The sequence below is a fragment of the Molothrus aeneus genome, chromosome 16 (genome assembly GCF_037042795.1).
Source record: "Molothrus aeneus isolate 106 chromosome 16, BPBGC_Maene_1.0, whole genome shotgun sequence".
Classification (NCBI taxonomy): domain Eukaryota; kingdom Metazoa; phylum Chordata; class Aves; order Passeriformes; family Icteridae; genus Molothrus; species Molothrus aeneus.
In genome coordinates, this window is record NC_089661.1 from 13,903,994 (window position 1) to 13,927,511 (window position 23,518).

General features: G+C 55.1%; 1 protein-coding gene across 1 annotated transcript; it reads left to right on the plus strand.

The window, feature by feature from the left end:
- The first annotated feature begins 1,608 nt into the window (after nucleotides 1-1,608).
- Nucleotides 1,609-8,980, plus strand: NT5M (5',3'-nucleotidase, mitochondrial). The gene is made up of 5 exons (XM_066561110.1): nucleotides 1,609-2,552; nucleotides 5,175-5,275; nucleotides 5,648-5,708; nucleotides 6,033-6,147; nucleotides 6,309-8,980. The coding sequence occupies exons 1-5, from the start codon at nucleotides 2,286-2,288 to the stop codon at nucleotides 6,464-6,466; spliced, it is 702 nt and encodes a 233-aa protein (XP_066417207.1). The 5' UTR covers nucleotides 1,609-2,285; the 3' UTR covers nucleotides 6,467-8,980.
- Nucleotides 8,981-23,518: the final 14,538 nt, after the last annotated feature.

The following is a 23,518-nucleotide window of genomic DNA, read 5'->3' on the forward strand; positions in this document are numbered from 1 at the left end:
CCGGGCCCTCCGTGACACCGGGCCCTCCATGACACCGGGCCCTCCATGACACCGAGCCACCCGTGACACCGGGCCCTCCCCGACACCGGGCCCTCCCCGACACGGGTGGCCGGTCCCTTCCGCTGTCCGAATGGCCGCGCTGCACCAGCAGAGGTTTAATCCCTTTTGTCCCCTCTGGCGGGGCCTCATTGCGTGGAATGTGTGCTCTGGTGTCAGGGAATGGGATGTAAATCCCTCAGGTTAATACGTGTTCTGTATTTTCCATCTCTCCGGAGCTGCAGCAGCGTGTACCAGAGCTGTTGCAGGCAGGGAATGTGTTGGTCGTTCGGTATCCATGAAGGTGATGGAAGCCTGAGTGGAGATCACAGAACTGTAAAATATCCAGAGCTGGAAGGGACCATCCAGTCCGACTCCTGGCCCTGCACAGGACAAGCCCGAAATCCTATCCTGTGCCTGAGAGCGTTCTCCACATGCTCCTTGAGCTGTCAGGCTCCGTGCCCTGACCACTGCCCTGGGGAGCCATAAATTTGCATGCATTCCCTCCCTGCTTAGTCAGGAAAACCCAGCTGTGTTGAAATCCCGTTCCTCGCAGGAAGCAAAACGCCTGCGGTGCAAGTGAAAGCAAAACACAGACCTGAACTTGACACATTCCCCTCCCAGCCTCAGCTGAGATCACCATCGTGTCCAGCCAGTCCTTCCTTCCTTCCTTCCTTCCTTCCTTCCTTCCTTCCTTCCTTCCTTCCTTCCTTCCTTCCTTCCTTCCTTCCTTCCTTCCTTCCTTCCTTCCTTCCTTCCTTCCTTCCTTCCTTCCTTCCTTCCTTCCTTCCTTCCTTCCTTCCTTCCTTCCTTCCTTCCTTCCTTCCTTCCTTCCTTCCTTCCTTCCTTCCTTCCTCCCTCCCTCCCTCCCTCCCTCCCTCCCTCCCTCCCTCCCTCCCTTCCTTCCTCCCTCACCGTGACCTTCCCTAGGTCACCCGATCCCAACAGCAGTTTGCCCTCTCTATGGACCAAGGACAATACATTCCACTTGAAAACATTCTGGACTTGAAAAATTAGGTATTTTAGAATCTTATTATTGCTGTCGAGCAGAAACTTTTATTTCCCAGCTCAGTGGTTGCCTAAACCTGTCATTACCACTTGGAGAACTCCCTCTTCTCCATCAGCTTTAACCACCAAAATGTTTTTTTGAACAGATCTTTGGTGTCTGATCAGAACACCGAGCCCTTCTTGGTACCGTGCGTGCTTCTTTGGGCTCCAGGGATCGGCTTTTAAGGGTTCCTGTCACACGGCTGTCAAAGAACTGTCAGAAACGAGTGCGTTTCATGCAGAAAATCACCATTTTAACGTGTGTCCCCAGATGTACCCACCACCTCTGCAGGCAGACACGGGCATGGGGAGGGAGTGGGTATCTCAAAGACTGACAGCGAGGGAAACTGAGGCAGGGAGGGGAAGAGCAGCGGTGCCGGGGCAGCCTTAAGGCAGGCGGGCGGCGGAGCTGCTGCGCTGTCGCAGGGCGCTTGTGCCGCTTTAAGGCGGTGCCGGCGCTCCGGGCTCGGCAGGCACCGGGAAGAGGAACTGGGCTTTGCACTGCCGGGTCGGGGCGAGCTCCGCTGTCCCCGCTGCCCTCCCGCCGCCGCTCCGCGCTCGCTGCCGGGGAGGGATGGGGCGGGCACGGGGAAGACGCGCTGGGGGCCAGGACGGGTCCCTGCATCCCCCCCGGCTGCCCCTCCGCTCCCCCGTGCACCCCCCGGCCGCTCCTTCCTCCTGCTGCAAAGGGATGCGCTCGGCAGGGCTGCCCGCTGCCTCGGTGCCTGCTTGAAATAGAGGCACCCCCTTTGCTTGGAGAGCCCCCCAGCCCTGCTCTGAGCCCCCTATCCCCTGTCCCGAGCCCCCCATCTGCTTCTGGGAGGCCCCATCGCCTGCTCCAAGACCCATCCCCTTCCTCAAGCTCCTCAGTCCCTTTCTCAACCCCCTATCCCCTTCCTCGAGCCCCCTTCCCCTGCTCCAAGCTCCATTCCCTTCCTCAAGCTCCCCAGTCCCTTCCTCAAGCCCCTTTGCCCTTCCCTGAGCCCCCTTCCCCTGCTCCAAGCCCCATCCCCTTCCCTGAACCCCCTTACTCTGAGCCCCCATCCCCTTGTTCAAGTCCCCCATCCCTTTCCTTGAGCCCCATTCCCTGCCCCAAACCCCCATCCCCTGCCCTGGCCCTGCTTCCCTGATCCTCCCATTCCCTCCCCTGAGTCCCCTGCCCCAAACCCCCCAGATCCCCCCTCCCCAAATTCCTCTCCAGGATGATTTTGCTGAGCTGTTTCCTGCACCTGCGGCCCCGGCGGGGCTGCGGCGCCTTGGCCGGGCTGGGCCGGAGGCTGGGCCCCTCAGCCGGGTCCCGCCGGGCCCTGCGGGTGCTGGTGGACATGGACGGGGTGCTGGCCGACTTCGAGGGAGGCTTCCTGAAGAAATTCAGGGCCAGGTACCCCGACAAGCCCTACATTGCCCTGGAGGACCGGAGGGGCTTCTGGGTGTCGGAGCAGTACGGGCGCCTGGGACCCGAGCTGAGTGTGAGTTGTGCTTCCCCCGCGTGGGCTTGTCCTCCTCAGGGACCCTCTGAGCCCCAGGTCATGGGAACAGTGCTGTTCCTTGTGGGGGCCACCAAAAAGCTCCCACAGAAATACAGGAGGGCATCCAGTAGTGGGTTTTTCCCCATAAATCTATTTTTCTTCGTGCACGTCTGTGTCTTTCTTAGAATCCTAGAATGGGTTGGGTTGATAAGGACCTTAAAGAGCATCTTGTTCCAACCTCCTGTCATGGGAAGGGGCATCTTCCACTAGACCAGGCTGATATGATGGTCTAGTGGGCTTTTTCTCTGCATGCCTGGATGGAGACAGATGCAAGGAAAGGGGGTATTTCAGAACATCTGTCTTGAAATACCCCAGATTGTATAGCTGGGTTTTTCTAGCTCTGATTTGGATTGGTACCATTCCTAGATGGATTATTTAGCTCCTCAAGAGCAATGTGAGGGGTGGGATGCAGAAGAGCGATTCAGAACAAACCAAGCAATTGTTGCTTCATTTGAAGGCTTACTTATGGTTAAAACAACCCAAGCCCTTCCATGCCAGAAATTATTATATTCAGTTTAATAATTAAAGCTTAAAAGCAGAAGCTCTCTCAATGTTGTAATTTAGCATTCAGCAACAGGCTGACTGCTGTAGAGAGTTGGTTTCTGCCTCTACAAATTTCCCATCCTAGTGGATGTCTGTGGTCTCATCCATGGGTTACAGTTGCACTGGCTGAAATGTGTTCGGGTAAATAAAAGTGTTCCTGTTGTTAGGAGTATGATGGTTACAGGGAAAGGAGTGGGAATAAGGTCCAGGGCTCTCCCATGGGCAAAGTCCTAAACAGCTTGATGAGCTGAAGGAATAAAGTGTCCTTCCTGGCTGGGAGTGGTGAGAGGGAAGTGCAGGATATCATTTGTGCAGTAAAGCAGCTGCTCTAACCCCTGTTTGGCAGGGGTAACACATGATAACAATTTTTTTCTTCCTTGATCCTAACTACTTTGGATGTGTTAAATGAAGTGAGCTCATCTTGTGTCTGCTGTGATCATGTAAAACCACCAAAACCTTGGGCTGAACAAGTAGCAAAACCTGCACTGTCTGACCTCAGGGCAGTCCTGGTTTTCCCCATGGTTTCAGGGCAGGGCTGAAGTGAGTAGGAGCTGCTAGAGACACGTGGGCCATTCCAGTCTCTGGGACCAGAAAATAGGAGCCAAAGAGTTCAAGGAGCTGCAGGTCCCAGCTCTGAAAGAAAGGGAGGGAGATCACTTGCAATGCAGCAAGCACACAGACCTGGAGGGATGGAGAGCCCTGGACAGGCAGGGAAATTCCTTATGGGGCGGAGGGTCTGTCCTGGCCCATGGTGGGATTCCCAGCCTGGGGGATTTTTCCATCTGCTGGTCAGCATGCTGGTCACGGTGTCACAAGGATTTTTTCTGGCTCTTTGAGTGGAGTGGGTCTTTTCCTCAAGCTGAGCATAGTTCTCCCCTCGTCAAGCTTGATTGCAGAATGCTTTTTGACATAATTGGAAGCGGGATAGCTGTGGAAGTGCTGCTGTAAGAGAACACTTCAGTGCAGTTTGAAGTGCTCTGTTGCACGAGGCTTTCTCTGGGGTCTCTCGTGCAACTACAGACAATATCTTAAAAATAAAATCCCATTACTGCTATGTCTGAGGCAGAGCAACTGGAGTTTGAAGGTTTGCATGGCCTCCTGGCAAACTTTCAGGCTGGCTGGTTTTGCCATGGAGCCTGGAGGCATTTCTGCATCTGCAGCTCCTCAGCTGCACCACAGCACTGGGGCTTGGCTACTTCTGCTTCTTCCCAGCTCTCCTCCCTGACGAGACAGTGTTTGTGCAAAATAATAGCTTTCCTTGGCACCTGGCAAGCTGCTAACCTGTTTGAGGCAGTGCAGGGGCTGCTGTTCCTTAGAGCTGTGCTGGACCCATGGCAGGCAGCCCCTGGACTCTGCCCTCACCCCAAGGTTTTGCTCCCTGTGGTCTCCTCTCTGTTCTCCCTGTGCCATACCAGTGCACCCAGGCTGCTGTCCTGGATGTTGTGTTTCAAATCCTTGCCTGGAGATGCTCTATTTGCCTGCTAGACCTTGTCCAGGCTTCCCTGAGGAGGAGCATCTGCATTCATCCTGACATGTGGTTCCTCCTGTAATGTTCCTGCTCCTGGGAGAGCAGCCTGGCTGCTATTTTAAGTGATCTCATGGAGACAAATAGGCCAGACTGCACCTGTGCCTGAACAGCACCATGGTAGAGCAGGGCCACCAGGCCATGTCAGCTGGATCCACGTGGATCTGTCCCTTGGAGGGGTTTGGTTTGGATCTGGATAATCTCTGGTGTTTGGCCTTACAGGAAGGTGCAGCTCCCTCTGTGTGTGGGGCTGCAGAGGCAAAACCAACCCTGTTTTTTTGTTCCATCTCCAATCTGAATTGTATGGGGTGGGTGCAGGGTGGTGGGTGGGGAGCAGAGGCACCCACAGAGGCAGGGGAGGTGAGCAGGAGGGACTGGAGCTGGTGCTCCCACTGTTCTCCCTGTCCCCTCCTCTGTCCTAGCAAAGGGTGAGGAGGATGCATATGCAGGAAAAATTGCAAGAAGTGCAGTAACTGCTTGCTTTCCCCTCACAGGAAAAAGCCATCAGCATCTGGGAATCCAAGAACTTCTTCATCGAGCTAGACCCACTCCCTGGGGCTGTGGAAGCTGTGAAGCAAATGGCAAATTTGGCAGAGTGAGTATGAACCTGTCTGTGGGGATGGACAGAGGAGCAGCTGTGTCTTCACTTCCACCTCTTGGCAGAAGTGCTGATACAACAACAGCATTAAAAATAAATATCTCCCAGCCATCAGGGAAGGGAGGGGAGAGAGGGCTTTGACTCCTGGAGCAGTCACCTAGAAGATCAGCCATGTGCAGCCTCTTCCCTTCAGCTCTCTGCTCCAGCAAAGGTTGTGAAAAGGGGAATACAATTGTGCTGTGGGATTCTGGGAGATGGGGGATTAATGTGTTAAATCTGTTTGATCTGTGTGTGGTGGGGGTTGGCTTGGGGCTGCTGCCTGCTCTGGCCCAGAATGACACTCTGGCCCTGTTTTTCTCCTTGTGGCAGCACTGATGTGTTCATCTGCACGAGCCCAATCAAGAAGTACCGGTACTGCCCTTATGAGAAGGTGAGTGAGCCCAAATCCCAGCTCCCCCTCCCATCCACACTGCCCAGTGAAAGGTGTCTGACCCCTGCATGCCTCTGGCTGTAAAATTTACCTGTTCCATCCATTTGCATGCAATGAGGTTCTTGGTCTTAGTCTTTCATCATGACATCAAAAGCTGCTTGGCTTTCAAAGAACTTTTACTCCAGCAGCATCCAAATCCATCCCATTAATGAACGTAATTAAGAGAGAGATCCTCCCTGTGTGGGGGCCAGGGCTGCTTCCACTCCACCCCCTGCCCCATCCATCAGCCCTCCCTGAGTTCACCAGCCATCTCTTGCCTTCCAGTATGCCTGGGTGGAGAAGCACTTTGGCCCAGAATTTCTTGAGCAGATTGTTTTGACACGAGATAAGACGGTGGTTTCTGCTGATCTGCTTATAGATGACAGACCTGATATAACAGGTAAGGGGTGAGGGTGAAGCACTGACTGGAGGCAGCCAGGGATGGGTCTTGGTCTTTCTGTGCTGTTTGGCTTTTGTAACTTTGAGGTCTTCATGTTGGAGTAAAGTCAACTTCAGTGTCCCATGGAGTTGTCCAGAGCACTGACCTTCCTTCCCTTGCAGGGGCAGAGCAGAACCCCAGCTGGGAGCACGTGCTCTTCACTGCCTGCCACAACAAGCACCTGCAGCTGAAGCCCCCCAGCCGCCGGCTGCACTCCTGGGCTGATGACTGGAAGGCCATTCTGGACAGCAAACGCCTCCCACCCGGCCAGGCCACCTAAACACCAGCCTCCAGGGCCACCTGGGGCTGCAGCCACCTGCCTGTGTCCCTGTGGAGTCCTGCTGAAGGCCACAGCCACGAATGGACAGACAGACAGAGGCTGTCCCTGCTGCACAGAGGAAGAGGAGGGTGAGCTGAAGCGCCACAGTCACCTGGACTTGAAAAACAGACCCCAGCCCAGCCCAGCCCAGGATTGTGCCTGTGGACCTGACAGCCTGGCTGAGGGGGCATTGCCCTCTGTGCTGCATCTGCACCCCCACAGGGCCAGCCTGGTGTTCCTGATGGACACCCTCAGGGTGTCACTGCCCTTGCCTGGGGCCCTGCATGGCACAGACCAGCTCTGCACCTCCCCTCCACGGCATGGTCAGGGATCATGTGTGTGTTTTATTTAGCTCTTGTTTAGCAAGGTTTCATCCCAAGGGGCTGCCTCAGGAGATCTTTCCCCCTGGCAGTGCCTGGGTCTGGGGAGAGGGGTGGCTGGAAGGGCAGGGAGAGCAGGCAGGGCCTGTCCAGGCTCCCTGCACTGGGAATTGTCACAAGCACATCCATGGATGCTCTCTGCAGTTCTCACGTACTGCAATGGAAGATGTTGGGGGGATGTTGCTGTTAAAGACTGGGGAGCTGTGCAGGTTTCAGCCAGGGTAGAGTTAATTTTCTTCACAGAAAATAGAGCCCCATACAAGCTGCTGTGAAAAAAATTAACTCTACCCTGGCCAAAAGCAGCACAGGAGCCCGTGAGAGGTGCCCAGGGTGGTTTGTTCTGCAGCTCCACCATGTCCCAGCTCTGGATGTCTGGGGATAGAGTGTGCTGCCAGCCCCACTCCCCTGGCTCTCGGCCCCTGCAGAGGTGTTCAGTGCCTGGCTGGTGCAAAGGGGTCACAGCTGGTCCAGCCCCCTCTGCCAGGGGACAGTGCAGGGGCTGCTGAGCTCTGGGAGCAGCCAGCTCTGCTGGGAAGCTGCAGTTGGCCCCCAAAAAGGGAGGGTTTAGACCAAGGGGCAGCTCCAAGAGGGTTGGTTTTGGCATAGCTGTGCCCACAGCCTCTTCCTCCCTTGTTTGTCTCATTTTTGCTTCTCTGAGCCTGCAGCAGTCCGGCCTTGAACTTCAGCCACCTGTCTGGCAGGAGAAAGCTGCTGCTGCTGCTGCTGCTGGCCTCAGAGAGACATCCCAGCTGCTGGGAGAGCCTGGCATCCCCTCCCTGCCTGTGGCACTGCCACAGGGCAGCCACAGCCTGGCTGTCCCCAGCGGGAGCTGCTGCTGAGCCACCCCAGGCAGAGCCCCAGGGATGAGCTGGGTGTGTCACTGCTGACACCACAGAGGCCATTGGCCCCCACTGCTGTGTGTCCCCACGCTGTCCAGGATCCCTGGCCCAAGGACTTGCTGGCTGCAGCAGTAAAATTCCCCCACTTGGACACTTAACCCCCCAGGCAGAGGTGGTGGCCAGGGCTTGGCTGGGATTTGCCACCCTGCACCCCGTGCTCACACCTTTGCTTTGCCTCTCTGCTCTCCTGTGGACCCCCATCAACGAAAGGACATGAACTTGAAGCTACATAACCAACAAATAATGTAATTCAGCAGTGGCAGCCAGACCCCTCCTGTACCCAGGAGCTGGAGGGGTTCTGGAGTTGGTGCTTTGGAACCTGTGCCTTCCCTGGGTGCTGCAGGGCCAGGGATGGGGCCTCTCTTCACTTGGGGCTTGCCCTGTTTAGAAAGTCAGCATGGTTGGCCCAGGGCAGTAGGATTTACATACCACAAGCATCTTTTTTTCTTTCTTTTTTTTTTTTTTCATTTTTCTTTCCTGTTTAAACCACTGTGTGCTTCTCTGGGCGGTGGGTTTGGTTTGGAGGGGTCTATTTAGGATGTGCAGCCCCCTGGCCAAGAGCTGGCTGGGGGGTTTGCAGGCTGGGAACTGGGACAGTGTGGGAGCACCATGGGCAGCTGCTGCAGCTGCTGAACATCAGGAACCCCCTGGCTCCACCAGCCCTCCACCAGCTGTTGGCCCCTCTGTGCAGCCAGGGTGACCTCATGGGGTCCAAGCTGTTTTTTTTCTGATGGTACCCTGTAAATATGAGCTGCCCAAGATCCCCAGAGCCTTCTCCCTGCTTATTGAGCCAAAATGAGCTGGCACATCTCTCCAGCAGCCGCCCAAACCTCTCATCTTCCCCCGAGGCTGGGGCTGACCCGAGGGATGTGGCTCTCTGGGGCCAGCAGGACTTTTCCCCGTGGTGAGATGTGATGCCAGAGATAAATACACCACACCAAATATACTTGAAAGCAGAGCTGGAGTTTCTCATGCCTGAGGCTCCAGCTCCATGCACAGAGATCCTGAGCTGGTAGCTGCACTGTTTGCTCCCACACTCGGGACCTGGAGGTGACTCCATCGCTGATGGATCGGCTCGTTCGTCCTTCGAGCCTGTCTGTGTCCAGCTGAGATACACAGAGCTTTTCTTTTTGAATGTACATCTATAAACCTGAGGCAAATGAGGAGCACTGCAATAAACACTGGGTTGTTTGGCATCCAGCTGCCTGGAAATGGAGTTTGGGGTTTGCAGTTTCCCAGCCGTGGCTCTGTGTGGGGATGGGCAGGTTTGGGAATGTCCCCTTGTCCAGAAAACCTGGAACCAGCCCTGCTGCCCTGGCAGTGCCATCACCCTGTTAGACACAGTCCCTGTGGGCAGAAATAAAGCCAAGGGGTGGTTTGGAGTAGAGTTCATCTTCCTAAAGATCTTTTCTAATAAATAAAGGTGTGAAGTGTGTGTCCTGTTGGGCCACAGAGCAGAAGCTACAAAAGGGGCTGGGACTGCCATGGGCTACCTCTCCCTGGGATTTTATGCCTTATCCATCACTGCTGGCTGCTCCACATCCACACACTCCTGTGAGGTGTCTGTGGACTCCCCTCCCTGCTATGGGGCTGTGCCATGAGAATCCCTGTGCCTGACCAGAACCTGCACACTGTGAGCAGTGCCATGGCCCAGCTGGACACACGGGACCAGAGCCAGGGAAGGAGGACTGTGGGATCATCCCAGCAGGGCTGGGAAAATCAGAATTACAGGGCAGAACCTGATTGTGTGCTCCTTGGACTGGTGTGGCTCCAGGATGGGACACAAGGGGTTACCAGGGTCACACCTGTAGTCCTGCTGGAGCTGGGACACCAAGGGACTCCTGGCCAGCATGGGGACAAGGTGATTCAGCTGCCAGCTCAAACAGAACTGGGTGTACACCTCCCCAGGATGCTGCTGTGGGGCCCATAGAGCTGTTCCAGGGCTGGTTTAGCAACAAGCATCTCTCTGCCCTTCCAGCTGCTTTTTGGGGCTTCCTGGCAGCCAGTGTTGGGCCACAGCTCCTCCTCCATCCCCCCTGCCCTGGCCTTCACTGGAGGCCTCAGCTCCCCAGAGGAGACCCCGTCCTTCCCTGGCCCAGGGATGGGGGCAGGGGGTTTGACATCAGCTCTGCCTGAGCTGGGGCTGCTGGATGGTGGCACTGGGACCAGTGTCATGTTTCCAGTACAAGATGGGGCAAGTTGGAAGGGCTGCATCCTGATGGAGCATGATGAACTTCTGGTCTGCAGCTGTGTCTGTTCTTCCACGCTCTCCTACGTGGCTTTTTTTCCCTTGGAAAGCCTCAGGTTGCAGATATCACATAAATTCCAGGTGATAAGCAGTTTCCAAAGCAGGCAGAGGCAGAGAGGAGGGGTAAGGAGGTGGTACAGAGGGCACAGGGCAGTGCTCAAGGTGCTGGTGGGAGCCTTTGCACCGTTCCCATGGGCAGGAGCTGCTGGACAAATGTGCAAACACTCACCCCCCTCAGGGGATTCCCACTTGAGGGCATCCCACTTGTCCCCAGCCCGAGCTGGCCCAAGGCAGCAGGTCCTGGCAGGGTGGGAACAAGCGATGCTCGCCCCAGGTCCTGGAAGCAGTCGCCAGTGGGTGCTCATTAGCTCTGGTGCTCATTAGCTCTGGTGCTCATTAGCTCGTGCTCATGTTGGCCACTGCCCAAATACCTCGGAGCAGTGTGAAATCCCAGCGGAGGGGAGAGCCAGGAACGCAGGGGCAGCCGGGGCCAGCCCTGACGCAAGGGCAGCGGGTGGTGTGGGACAAAGCCAGGGCAGGGACGGGGCTGGAGGGAGGATGAGTCACCCAAATACGCAGGAGGGGAAGGAGAGGAGGAAGCGATGGAGCAGCTGGAGGCAGCTGGATGGGCTTTGCTCTGCCGCCGTGCCCAGTTTGAGGAGAAGAGCGGGATGGTGCCCCAGGCTCACTGCTGGGACCAGGTTTGGAGCCCGGCGGTGCCAAGGCAGTGCGGGCAGGGCATCCGTGTGGATGGGATGTGGATGGAAGAGGAATATCCACTAGAGGGGACTGTGTGATCGCGTGTGGAGCTGCCAGCCTGCGCTCAGCGCCGTGTGCCATCCCTCCCTCCAGCCCTCCCGGTTATCCCAGCCCAGGCTCCAGGGCGCCCCTCCCGCTGGAGGCACCGATTACCGGCACTGGGTGATGCTCCAGGGCTACCGAGGGGCAGCCACAGCCGCCAGGAAAATCAGAGAATCGTGGAATGGTTTGGGCTGGAAGGGATCTTAAAAACCATCTCATTGCAACCCATGGGCAGGGACACCTTCCACTAGCCCAGGTTGCTCCAAGTGCCATCCAGCCTGGCCTTGGACACTCCCAGGGATGGGGAAATGTTCTGGGGTGGTCTCCATCAGCTGCTGAGCCTCCTCCCAGCCACTTGCTCTCTCTCCAGCTGGATGGGGCAGAGAATGGGATGGGCAAAAACATGAATGACTTGTGGGTTAGAAGATGAGCTAGGCACCTATAGGGTCCATATAGAAAATATCCTTGGAAAAATCACAGGCTGAAGCCCCCTGACAGCCCAGGGCATCCCTCCTGTCCCTGCTCAGCTCTGGCCCTGCTTCCCCCTGGGACCCCACAGCTCTCCCAGGCCTGAGATTGCTCATCCTGCCCCAGAAGCCTGAAATCTCCCAAGGGGCTGGAACACGACTTTGCCTTTTCCTTCACTCTGAAGCCAGAGGCTGTTTTGGGGAGCAGAGTGGGGGCAGATCTGCCAGTGGGGAGGACAGGGAGACTGGGGTGGTTCCTGGTGGGTTTTGCTGGCCCTTCCACCCTCCCCCAGCACCATGATATTATTTCCCTCCAGGTTGGATTAATGGGATTTGCTTCTCAATTTGTGCACAGGGACTTGAGTAATGCACTCCCCAGAGAGAAATCAACTTCCCTTGCCCCAGCAGTGCTGGGGAGGCCAGACCAGAGCCCACATGATAGGCTGCACTGGCTTTCTCCTGTCCTTCAAGGCTCCCACACACATTAAGCCCGTCCTCCTGGCAAAAATCTTGCAAAATGTTTATTTGTGACTATGTTAACAAACATGCCTGGGGAACATGTTGTATTCAGACGTGAGCATGCCACCTTCTCCCTGCCTCCCTGGGGCCAGGCCTGTGGGCAGTGAGGGGCCAGGGCTCAGAGCTGCCAAAATCCAGCTGACGCTGCACTCAGAGCACCACCGGGACCGAGCACGAGGCCACCAACCACCAAACCTGCCAGCAACATCCCACCAGTGCCTTTTTCCTGGAGCTTCCCAGCTCAGGGCTTTTTCCTGGAGGTCCCCAGCTCATGGATGCAGCTGGGGGAAGGGTCTGACCTTGTAGAACCCTGGTGTCCTGCAGCCAGAGGGACGTGGACACGAGGGCTCCAGGGATCCTGTCCAGCTCTGTAAACACCCGTCATAGGGGAGGGCACTGCTGTCAGGCCACACCGTGGGCAGAGACCTCACTGGAGCTGAGCTTGCACACCCCACACCACCCTGAGCTCATCCCTGTCCCTCACCTGTCCACTCCTCCTCAGCTGCTGGGTGCCAGCAATGATCCTGGGATGGAGAAGGTGCCCTGGAGAAACGGTGCTGCTCCTCTCCCAGAACACACACACCCTCAACACGCACTATTTTAAACTCTAACTTGCCAGATTTGGGGTGAACTTGTGTCTGGGTTCAATACTCCATGCACCTGAATCTGCTTTCAGCATCTCCAGGTAACCAGGGCTGGAGCTGGGTTTGTTTTCCTGAGATCCAGGGGAGGGAGATGAACAGTAATTATTGAAGGGCTGTAGTTCAGCATTTGAGGGTCTATGGAGCTATAATCAAGCCTGTGAGCCCCTGTGTGCCCATGGAATTTTTCCATCGTGCCATCCCAGTGGGAGCCTCAGCTGGGCAGCACCTGTGCTGCCCTCACATCCCTCTGGTGAGTCACCCAACAGCTTCTGGGGACGGCTTCAAAACACCAGAGAGCTCAGGGAAACTCCCAAAAGTGCTGGGAGATGCACTGGCAGCAGCTGTGGAGGCTGGGAGTTGGCTTCTGTTTAGTAAAAGTGAGGCAAGAGGGCCCTGTTGTGAGTGCCAGGGGATGTGTGAGGATGAGGAGCAGCTCCTGCTGCATGGGCTGAGCCCTTCCCAGGAGAAGGGATGGGAAGGGCAGGGACTTGGTGCTGCAAAGCACCTGAACACCACACTGCTGCCACCCAGGCAGGGCTCAGTGCTGTCACCAGGGCTGGAGCCGGATGGTGTTTGAGCTTCCAACCCAGACCATTTTGTGATCCCACTGCTGAAGGCTCCATCCAGGTGTGGGCAGCAGCCAGACCCAGCTCTCAGCCAGCTCCCCACCTCAGTGGGACTGGGATGGATCCCTGGTGCCTGTGTTACCCTTTCTGTGCCCACCTGCACGAGGCTTTTGGCCAGCTGGGAACCCCCTGGCTCAATGCCCCAGCCCTGCTTCCTTCCCCTCCCAGTCACAGCCATGCCAGGTAAGGACTCCAAGAGCCCTGAGGAACAATCTCTGAACCTTTCCAGGTGTTACCACCCCTCCTCTTGCAGGCATCTCCTTTGCTCCCAGTCCCAGACCCTCTGACTCTCACAGCCTCTGGAAAAGCAAACTCATGCCTTGGGTGCCTGTTTTAGAACAGATTTTCCTTTTCCAGTCTAGCAGAGCGGTCTCACTGCTGTGCTTCCTGCTCATGCGTCTTGTCCACATCCTCTTTTATCCCAGGGAAAACGCTCCTGGGTGGCTCCTGGGGACAGGCACTGGTGCCAGTGGCAGCCTCAGCCACCCTCAGAGCACAGGGGATGTTTTGGGACTGATTCCCTGCCCTAGGGCCAGTTTATTCTCTGTAGGACATACCAGTCTGCAGGGAAATGTCTGACTATCAACATCACTGGCATCTCCTCACTCCAAAACTGATCTCTGGGTTGCCCACAACCATTCAGATGATGAAAATGGAGGCAGAGAATATGTTCCTGTATAGTGGGGTTGGGACTGCCCACGTCTAAGGGATACAGGAAAATTGACAGCTGAGTGTCCCACCCTGCCCAGCATGGACAGAGCCCAGCTTTGTCACGGGAATTCATAAAAAGAGACCACAAAAAAAGGCAAAGCTTCATTTCTACTCCTCCTGATGTGGCCACAGGGCAGAGCCCCCCATGGACAGGGCTTTTGCCAGTGTTTTGTAGCAAAAAGGGTTTCAGAAATGCCTACACCTTTAGGGCTGTATGTTCCCAAGAAGCCATAAACCCTCCTGCACCTGTCCCCAAAAATCTGCATCACTGCAGCCCCAGCCATGACCCAGAACCCCCCCAGCCCTAGGGACCCTTGTTTTCCACCCTGTCCTGCTTTGCAGTGTGCTTGTGGAACACGTCAAACGTGCCTGAAGGAGTGTTTCTGGCCCAGCACCTGCCTTCCCCACGCAGCATTGTTTCCCCAAAGCCCAGGAGAACAGCAGCAGCTCCACAGAGTCTGACTCCAGCCGGCTCTGTCCTGCTCTGAGGTGGTTGTTTCATCCCAAACTAGCTCGTTCTTGCTGCTTTTTTTATTCTTGCGTTCGAAGGAGGAAGGGGAGAACAAAACAGCCCTTGGGGTGAAGTTACCTCCTTAATTAACAAGGCTGAGAGCTTTGCAGAGATTGTGCAGAAGGAGAGAAAAATAAGGAAAACTGGGCAAAACCAGAAAGGCTTGAGTTCAGTTGTCAGACCAATTAACCCAGATCCACACTCTCCCCCTGGATGAATTGCTCGTTACTACGTAATTGCTCGGGCCCAGCTCTGATTGAGAGAAATTAAAATCAGACACTTAACAAGGCAACCTGGTATGGAGATGGGATGCAGGAGCTGTCTGGGGATGCCATTCACAAGACAAAACTGAGAGAGAGCCCAAGCTTGGAGGATCTTGCTGAAATCAGCATTATCTGCACCATTTGCACCATCCTGGACTCCAAACATGGCTGAGCTGGGGGATAATTTGAAAAGGCCCTGGGAGATGGTGAGAGGAGGAAAGCTCTGATTTAGCCAAGCATTTCAGCTTCTGCATAATTGCAATCTAGCTGCAGGTTCAGCTCAGCTCAGTGCAGGATTTAGATGAAATATGAGATGTGCTCAGTCAGGGACAAAGTGATTCAGGAGCTCTTTTGTCTAAAGAAAAAATAAAATTCTTTGCAAACCCTTCTTGACTCTATGTTAGGACCCATCTGCCCAGAGAAGAGGGAAAATTCCACCATTATAGACTTTTAAATATAAACCTAGTGAAACAAAAAAAGCCACTAATCCTGATAAATCAGCCTAGGAAAAGCAGCCTGTGCTGCAGCTGAGCACGTTCTTCCATGTGTAGGGCTGATGAGTTCACGTGCAGTGGGAAATTCAGACACAGTGTTTGGGAAAGCTCAGTGGTTTCAATATTAGCTTAAGAGTAGGCAAACATGTTTTCCTGCTGCTGAAGGAGAAGGGGATCTCCTTGTGGGAGCATTGGCCTTTTCCATCCCCTGTGGTTCCATCTGCCTCTTTTCCTGCCTAGGAATTATCTGTAGAGCAAGGGAGGGCTGCAAAAAAGCCCCAGGCATGGCTGCACCCCCAGCAGCACTGCCCTGCTGTGCTGAGGTGTGATCACAGCTCTGCTTCCAGCTGCTCACCCTGCTGGCTCACCCTCCTGCAATATCTGCTTTTCCCCCAGGAATTTTTGGGGTGCTGTTCCTGTGTCTGGTTCATGCTGGGCTTCAACCAAGCCCCAAGACCTGACCCCCTATCTTGGCCAAACCCTGCTGCAGTCTGTGCTTGTTGTGCAATAATCCTTAAAGAAAAAAAGCCCTGGAACCCCCCATTTCAGCAATTTGAGCTTATCCTGGTGTTTGGTGCCTGCAGTCTCAGCCACACGTGTCCCTGGAGCCAGGACAGACACCCCAAAGGGCTTTAATCCCATCTGCTTTATTTTTTATTAATGAACCAGCTGTCCCAACAAGTCATAAAAACTACCACAGGCAGGGCAGCAAAGGATGAGAATAGCCCAAACCAACTCTACACCTCCAACTGGAAAACCCCAAAGACTCCAGCAACACGTGTCTGAAGGAAAACCACTGGTGCTCTGGCCACACCACGTGTATTTATTGACACAGAAAACAGCCACCGTGTGTTTTCCACCTCCAGGCTCAGCCCACAGCCACCAACACCCTTCAAACATCCCTTGGTGGCATCCAGGAGAGTCTGAAGGGTCCCTCCCTTCCTGGGCAGTTTCATCTGAGGCTGAAACGGACTCAGGATTTTCCTATGAAGGCACTGGGATTAAATTAAAGAGGATTTAAGCAGATGGTCGGTTCTCTGCCCATGGTAGTTGGCAAAATGGGAACCATATCACTGAATTGTCTGCCTGCACTAATTAATGTTTGTACAGAGCTCTGCGCTGCAAACCGCTGCCGACGTGCTAACTGCTATCATTAGTATTATTACTAAGCTGTTTATGCCTGTTCCAGTGCTTTCTCTCCTCATCCCCAAGGGCTTTGCCTCTTTCCTGTGCAGATGTGTGGGGAGAGGAATCAGCCCTCTCAGGCTGTGCTGGCTCTACCCCAGGCTCACATCCCTGGTTTGTTGGTAAAACCCTCTGGCTGTGCCTGCAGCTCCATGGTGAGGGCAGGAGGAGGTTCTGCCCAGAGATGGGGTTTAGCATCATCCTGCCCAGGCCTGGGTGAGGTGGTTGTTTCAGTGCCCCTCCTGATTGCAAAATGGACTGGATGTTGCTTGCCTGCCTCCTTTGTGTTCCCACAGGGAAAAGCTTTTCCGTGCTCTTAGGGGCTCTTCACATCCTTCTCTGTCACTGCATGGCAAAGGGGTTTGTAGGGGAAGGGAGGGATCACTCATCCTTCCTAATGACCTGAGAGGAGGCTGAGGAGCAGAGGAGTGCAGTGATGGATGAGCTCAGCCATGCTCCACGACAGGCCCTCGTCCCTGTGCAACAACCGAGCAGTGACGTCTGCTGCACCGGCAGAAGGGACGCTGCAGTCCCTGCAAACAGCCGTCCTGCAAGGCAGTGTTCTGCAAGGCTGGAGGAGGATGGCTTCTCCCCTTCCTGCCCAGTGAAGCTTTTAGCAGAGAAGCAACTCACCAGAAATCAGGGATGCTGCCTCTGGAAAGCTGTGAAAGGACAAGCATCTGCTCACAGGTTCATGAAGCAGCAAACTCCCCCCACAGACACACTCAGAGCTCAAGATCATGGAATCATGGAATGGCCTGGGTTGGAAGGGACCTTGAAGGTCATGAGGTTCTAGTCCCCTTCCATGGGAGGGGCACCTTCCACTATCCCAGGTGGTTCCAAGCCCCATCCAACCTGGCCTTGGACACTCCCAGGGATGGGGCAGCCACAGCTTCTCTGGTTCCAGTTCCAGTCCCTCACCAGGCACAGATCTTTGACCTGATCAATGTTTCCAAGACATTCCTGCTTGGGAATCCTTTGCTCATTAAACCCAACCAGGCAGAACATTCCTAACCATCCCCACTGGCATCTTTCAGATACCAGAGTGTTTTTTGTGACTTGGTCGGGAAAGAAACTGCCCAAAAGAAGAAACTGGAGCAGTCCCTGAGAGGAACCAAATGAAATACAGAATGCAGGGAGCCAGGTTTCCAACTTACTACAGCAACATGGCAGGCAGCATTACCAACCTTGCTCCCTCAGGGTGAGGAAGGCACTCTCACTGCCCAAACAATGAGGTGACTTGGCTGAGGACTGATGGGATGCCTCCAATGGGAAGTTTAGGGCGTGAATCATCCTTATTTTTCCCCCACAGCAAATGCCTGAGATGAAATGAGATTCAGAAAGTTGGATGTGAGATGCAGGCAGAGCAGACAGCTCCTGGAGTGAGAACAGGGATTACTCCAGCCAGGACAGGCTCCACTCTTGCCCTGAGCCAGGCTGCATTTGCTTTGCAGAGGTTGTTTAGCCCAAACAAAGAATTGCAGAGAAAAACAGCTCCGGCAAGCAGGCGATCAACATTTTCTGCGTGGTTTGAATTATCCATGACTTTTGACCCAAGATTAAATCTACTGTGTAACTGGTGGTTATATATTGAGTCATATGAGCAGCCTAATCACAGAAACCCCATGTTCTCCAAACAGCCCGAGCCCCGTCGGGGCTGACTGCGAGCCGCTCACGTTTCCCAGCCAAAGCACCCTGCAGCTTTTGCATCATCCTTTTAATTCAACACTTAAAAAGCATTTTTTTCATCCCACCGGTATCTCAAGCCCAGAACAAAACAAACCCAGCCACACCATGAGTGGCCAGCCCAAGGAAACCAGATTTCCCAGGAAGTTTGGCCTCCGGGCGGCTGCTCCGGCGGCTGATGGAGGGCTGGGCTCACGCTGCAGCGTTTTTCTCAGCAGGGGCTGTCTCGCCTCTCTATCCTCCATCAGCAATTCTCCTGATGCGCATAGAAATTGCCTTTTGACTTCTACCTCCAGTGTAATTTGGGTGAAAATGAGCACAGGAGGTGGAAAGTGTTAGTGGGGGGTCTGTGGCACGAAAAGGGGCTCTCCTGGGGCCCGACACCGTCTTTGAGACACGCTGTGAACGCAGCAGGGCTTGGCACAGCACGGCCCTGGCTCTCCCCAAACTAATTTTTAGCTGTTTGCACCTGCCTTTCCTCTCCTTAGGGCTGTGGGAGGCTGAACTGCTTCACCTCTCCCAGAGAGCCTGGCTCAGAGCCGTGGAAGGCTGTTATCAGCCACAGGGATCGGTATCACTCCTGCCAGTACAACCCTGCAGGCTCATGGGGTATTTCCCAGAACCCGTGGCTGGGACGGGGCTGGCACAGCCCTTGTGTGCTGGAACTGTTTGCCATTCCTCTGCACAGCAAGGCCAGCCTGGGGAGGACCCAAAATGGGAATAATCCAGGGTCTGCCCAAACTCTGGTGAGTGGGGAATGTGTTGGAAGACACTTACATTGTGCAGGGGGCTGCCATGAGCTCACACACACTGCGCTGGCAGTGGGGACCTTGCAGGAGCAGGGCACTGAGGGATGCATGGGGGCCGTGGAGGGAGTAGGGTGAGGCTCACAGCCTCAGATCCATGCTCAGGGCTGGGGGAGAGACACCCAGCTTTTTGCAGCAAAGATAAACAAAGGCTAAATCCTCTCTTCCCTCCTGCAATAACTCACTGGCTGGTGGCAACCCAGCTGGAAGAGCGTGACCTCAGAACGGGCTGGTTGTCAGTCTGGTATGGAGCTGCTCAAGAGGCATTTCAACACCAAAGGCTCTTTGTCTGGAAGACCAGCCACTGTCTCAAATTGTCCTAGGAGGGATGCTGGTGATGCTGTCCCAGGTTGAGAAGGGGGACAGCTCCATCCTGACAGCCCCAGAACCCACTGGAGTCCCCAGAGGAAAGGGATCTCCAGCATTCCCCCAGGCAGCGCTGGCTTCAGTGTGACCCCACACGTGCCACCACTGCAGTGTCCTCCAGCTCATGGCAGACCCCAAATCTGCACACCTGATCCCACTGCAGGGACCTCTCCATGTCCCTTCATGTTGATCCCATGCCCCCAGGAGAATGCTCAGCTTCTTGCTGGTCTGAACTGGTGCAGGCATCAGTGCTGGGCTTTCACCTGCTCTTGGTCAAGGTAGTTCTGCATCACTTTGCAGTGAAAATAAAGAAACAGCTCGAGGGGAAAAATTCCTGGTTAGTAAACAGAGCTGGGCAACCACAGACCTCTCACCCAGGAGGGGAGGAGGAGGGCAGACAGTCTGGGAGAACCCAGGGTTGGATTTCAACACTCTGCAGAAGACAAGATGCTGTATTGAATGCATTTAATTGTCTGGGTCGCAGGTCTGCATGGATGAGGAGGAGCTGGATGGGAAGGGAGCAGTGACAGTCGAGGAATGAGAAGTGGCTTGGATTTGGAGCTGGCACTTGGGGCTGGCTTTGCCCTCTCCCCTCCCTGCCTCCCTGCAGAGGAGGGTGATGGTGTAAGGAGAAGAGGTGCCCTGAGGGCCAGGGGTGTCCCAGATCCCAGTTACTTGGGAGCCCTGTATTTTCACAGCTCCTCTGCTTTGTGTTATTGCTGAGTGACTCCCCTGAGTCCAACACCACATCTGCTGCCACTCCGCATGACTTGCTTTGTCTTTGGGTCACCTGCTGTACCCCGTGGCAGTGCCAGCTCCTGCCATGTCCCTCCTGGATGTGGCAGATGAGCAAACTTCTGAACTAGAGCCAAAGATTCGCATTTGAAATTCTCATGTGTGTTTTTTTCCACTAGGGGAACGGGTGACTGAACACATGCACACTGTCACCCATCCTGTGGATGCCACTGCTGTCCTCAGGGGACACTTCTCTGACCTCAGAGCTTCGTCCTGCATGGCCAGGTAAGGTCATGCTGGACCAATGCCGGGGCTCCTTTGGTGCTGGCTGTGACAGCTCTATCCCGCTCCACCTCCACCATAAATCATGGCAGGCTGTAAATCCCTGCCAGCACTCAGGGACCCGTCCCTGGGGAGGGCAGCAGTTCAGCCCTGAGGTAGCAAAAACAAGGATCGTGTTTTTCACAGGGACAACATCACCCAGAGGCACAAACAAGGCCCTGGAGCAGAGGGTGCTGGCACTGCAGCACCTCGGGGCGGCACCGGTCCAGCCGGACCCGTGCAGGGACAACTCGGGGCACAAACCTCTGGCAGGGCACACACTCCCAGCTGAATCTGGTCCCTGACCTGACTTCTGCATGAATCCTCATGTCAGCACAAGGAAAAGGAGCTGAGCAGGGCAATGGGGACACAGGGCAGGAATACATCGTGTTTGGGGGTTCAGGGAAATGCTGGGTATTCCTGCCCTGCAGAGGGACTGTGGCCAAAGGGGACAGGGATGGAGCTGCCCTGGGTGTCCCTTTTCCAGCTCTGTGCTTTGCAAACCCCAATGTTCCCAGGCCCATAGCAGCTCCTGGCCTGTGGGGACCTGTCTTCACTCAGCCTTGGTTGGGTTCAGCCAGGAGAAGAATTTGGGGAGATTTTGGGCCAAACACTACAGAACACACAAACAGCCTCACCCTGGCTTTCCATGATACAGGCAGTTGAGATCAGGTTTAGTTTTCCTAGTAAACTCCTGAGGTCCCCACAGTAGCAATTTTGTGGGAATCTTGATTTTCTTTAAAAAAAGCCTGTTTTCCTGCTGTGACAACTGCCACAGGAAACCCAAGACTGCAAAAGGTGGTATGAATTTGTCAGTGAAGAGATTAAATGGGATCTCAGCACACAAAGGGGGCAGAAAACCATGGAGGGTGAGCAAAAGGGGCTCATGAGAGTTACTGGCACAATCCAAGGATTTTCTGGGAAATGCTGCAGGAGCCTCTGTGTACCTGCACGTGCACCAACGTGGCAGGACCCATGTGATTTCTCATCACTGGCCACTCACAATCTCTTCCACAGGAACCAGGCAGATTATTTCTCCATTTGTGGGTGTGGGAGGTTGATAAGGAGCAGGGCCAGGAAGCAGAGAGACCGAGTTTTTTGTCCTTGGGGTTGTCCCAGGGCAGGTGGTGGGTGACAACAAAGTGCCAGATGCCCTCCTGCCATCAGGGGTTGTAGTGATTCACTTTTTCTTCTAGAAATCTCCCTTGCCACACCAGAGGAACAAAATACCCACAGCAGATGATGAGGGTGCCTACCTCATGGGTGATATATTGAGCAGTGAACCACTGCCAGCCCTGTGCAGGGAGAGACTGCCCAGAGCTCTTCCTGATTTTGGTGCAGGGTCACATTGTCCCCAGTTTCTGTGACTCAGAGTCCCCTGCTCCCTGAGTAAGGTCCAGCCAACCTGCTCATGGTGGGATGTGGGATTCAATCCCATTTTCCTCCATTTTGTGAGCATAAGCATGGCCTTGCTGCCAGCCCCAGCTGCTCCCTGCCCTCCTGTCCCCAGCCTTGTCCCCCACAGCTGGTCGCTGCCAGCAGCTCCTTGGTGGCCACCAAGGGGTTTTAGAGGTGAGATAAGGTGCAGGCACCTGGAATCCTTGTGTGCTGGTTTTCTAGTTGAGTGCCCTGTGCTACCCAGGGCAACAGTCACATTTTTCATGGAGCAGCACCACAAACTCCCTGACCTCCCTGGGCTCCCCAGAACATGAGTACGTGGTGAGAGCCAGGGGGGTTTCCAGCTGAAGGCTGACTGAGAGCTGCTCATCCCTGCCTGTGCTCCCAGGGGAGCTTCCCCAGCCAGCCTGGCTGTGGGAGAGGACAGGAACAGCTTTGGGATCTGCTGATGAAGGACAAAATGGGATGAATGCAAAGGAGCTATGAGGTTGCCTGGGGTGTCAGAGCTTGGTCCCCACCCCCACCACAGCCTGGAGGCTGCAACATCCCAGGAACAGCCTGAAGGTCCTGTTCCAGCTCCCAAACTGAAAACAAAAGTGCGTCTTGTTCCCATCCTGTTTTCAAAGCCAGAAAGGTCGGGGCCATGAGAGCCCTGCCAGGCTGGGCAGCACTGCCAGCTCCCGCCGCCCGCCCCGACCTCGACTCCAGCAGGGACAGAAGTGTCCCACTGCTCCTCCTGGACACAGCTCCTCGCTGGCAGCACTGGGATGGTGACAGCTGGGGGTGTCCCCAAAAGTCTGTGTTTGGAGAATCATGTGCCCGAGTTCATGTTCTTGTTCCTGCTCCTTGCACTGTGTCAGGAGAGGGAGGGGAAGAAAGATGTGGAGCTGCTGGAGCACATCCAGAGAAGGCCACGAAGATGCTCCAGGGGTCTGGAGCAGCTCTGCTGTGGGGACACCTGGGGGTGAGAGAGAGCTGGGGGTGTTCAGCCTGGAGACAGAAGGTGACAGGGAGACTTTAGACTCCCTTACAGTGCCTAAAGAGGCTCCAAGAGAGCTGGAAAGGGACTTTGCATAAGGGCATGGAGTGACAGGACAAGGGGGGAATGGCTTCCCACTGACAGAGGGCAGGATTAGATGGGATACTTGGAAGAAATCCCTCCCTGTGAGGGTGGTGAGGCCCTGGCACAGGCTGTCCAGAGAAGCTGTGGCTGCCCCATCCCTGGAAATGTCCAAAGCCAGGTTGGATGGGGCTTGGAGCAACCTGGGATAGTGAAAGGTGTCCCTGCCCATGGCAGGGGATTGGAACTGCATGACTTTTAATGTCCTTTCTAATCCAGGCCATTCCATAGTTCTGTGGGTGGGAATGCTGTGTCCAGGAGGACACACTGTGGAACCCCTGCACTCAGCACAGCTCCAAAGTCTTCAAACCCCTCCTGCAAAACACCATCAGCTCCTGGGAGTTTCTCTGCCACTGTGAAGGAGTTTCCTAATTCCCCTCCAAATTCCCCAAGCCCTGAGACTTTGTTTTCATTTAATAGGGCCATCATTATGGGGGCTGGTGCTGCTGGCATCAAGGGCTCTGTGGGCAGCACTCCTGCTGGGATGGGTTGAGGAGGAATGGAAAGGATCCATATGTCAGGAAGAACAGCATGGACCTGCCATTGCCACGTCAGGCTCTGAATGATCCCACTCATCCCCGTGCCCTGTGCCTGCACTGCTGCTGCTCAGTGGAGATTATTAACAGGGAAAATCGTTAGGCACAGGGCCGGCAGCTCAAGGGACACGCGAGTGCCTCTGTCACTTGGAAATCAATCCCAGCCATCCGCTCCAGCTGAGCTTCCTCCACTCCAGCCTGGCTTGAAATGACAGCAGTTTCACTCCATCTGGGAGGAGGAGGAGGAGGAGGGGTGGTTTCTCCCGCTCTGGTGCTCACTGGGATTTGCTGCCTTCC

What these genes read in the sequence shown, in the direction of transcription:
- NT5M (XM_066561110.1), top strand. Translation starts at nt 2,286, where the DNA reads ATGATTTTGCTGAGCTGTTTCCTGCACCTGCGGCCCCGGCGGGGCTGC. An exon ending in CAAATGGCAAATTTGGCAGA is followed by an intron (nt 5,276 to 5,647) that starts GTGAGTATGAAC and finishes TCCTTGTGGCAG; the next exon opens with CACTGATGTGTTCATCTGCA. An exon ending in GGTACTGCCCTTATGAGAAG is followed by an intron (nt 5,709 to 6,032) that starts GTGAGTGAGCCC and finishes CTTGCCTTCCAG; the next exon opens with TATGCCTGGGTGGAGAAGCA.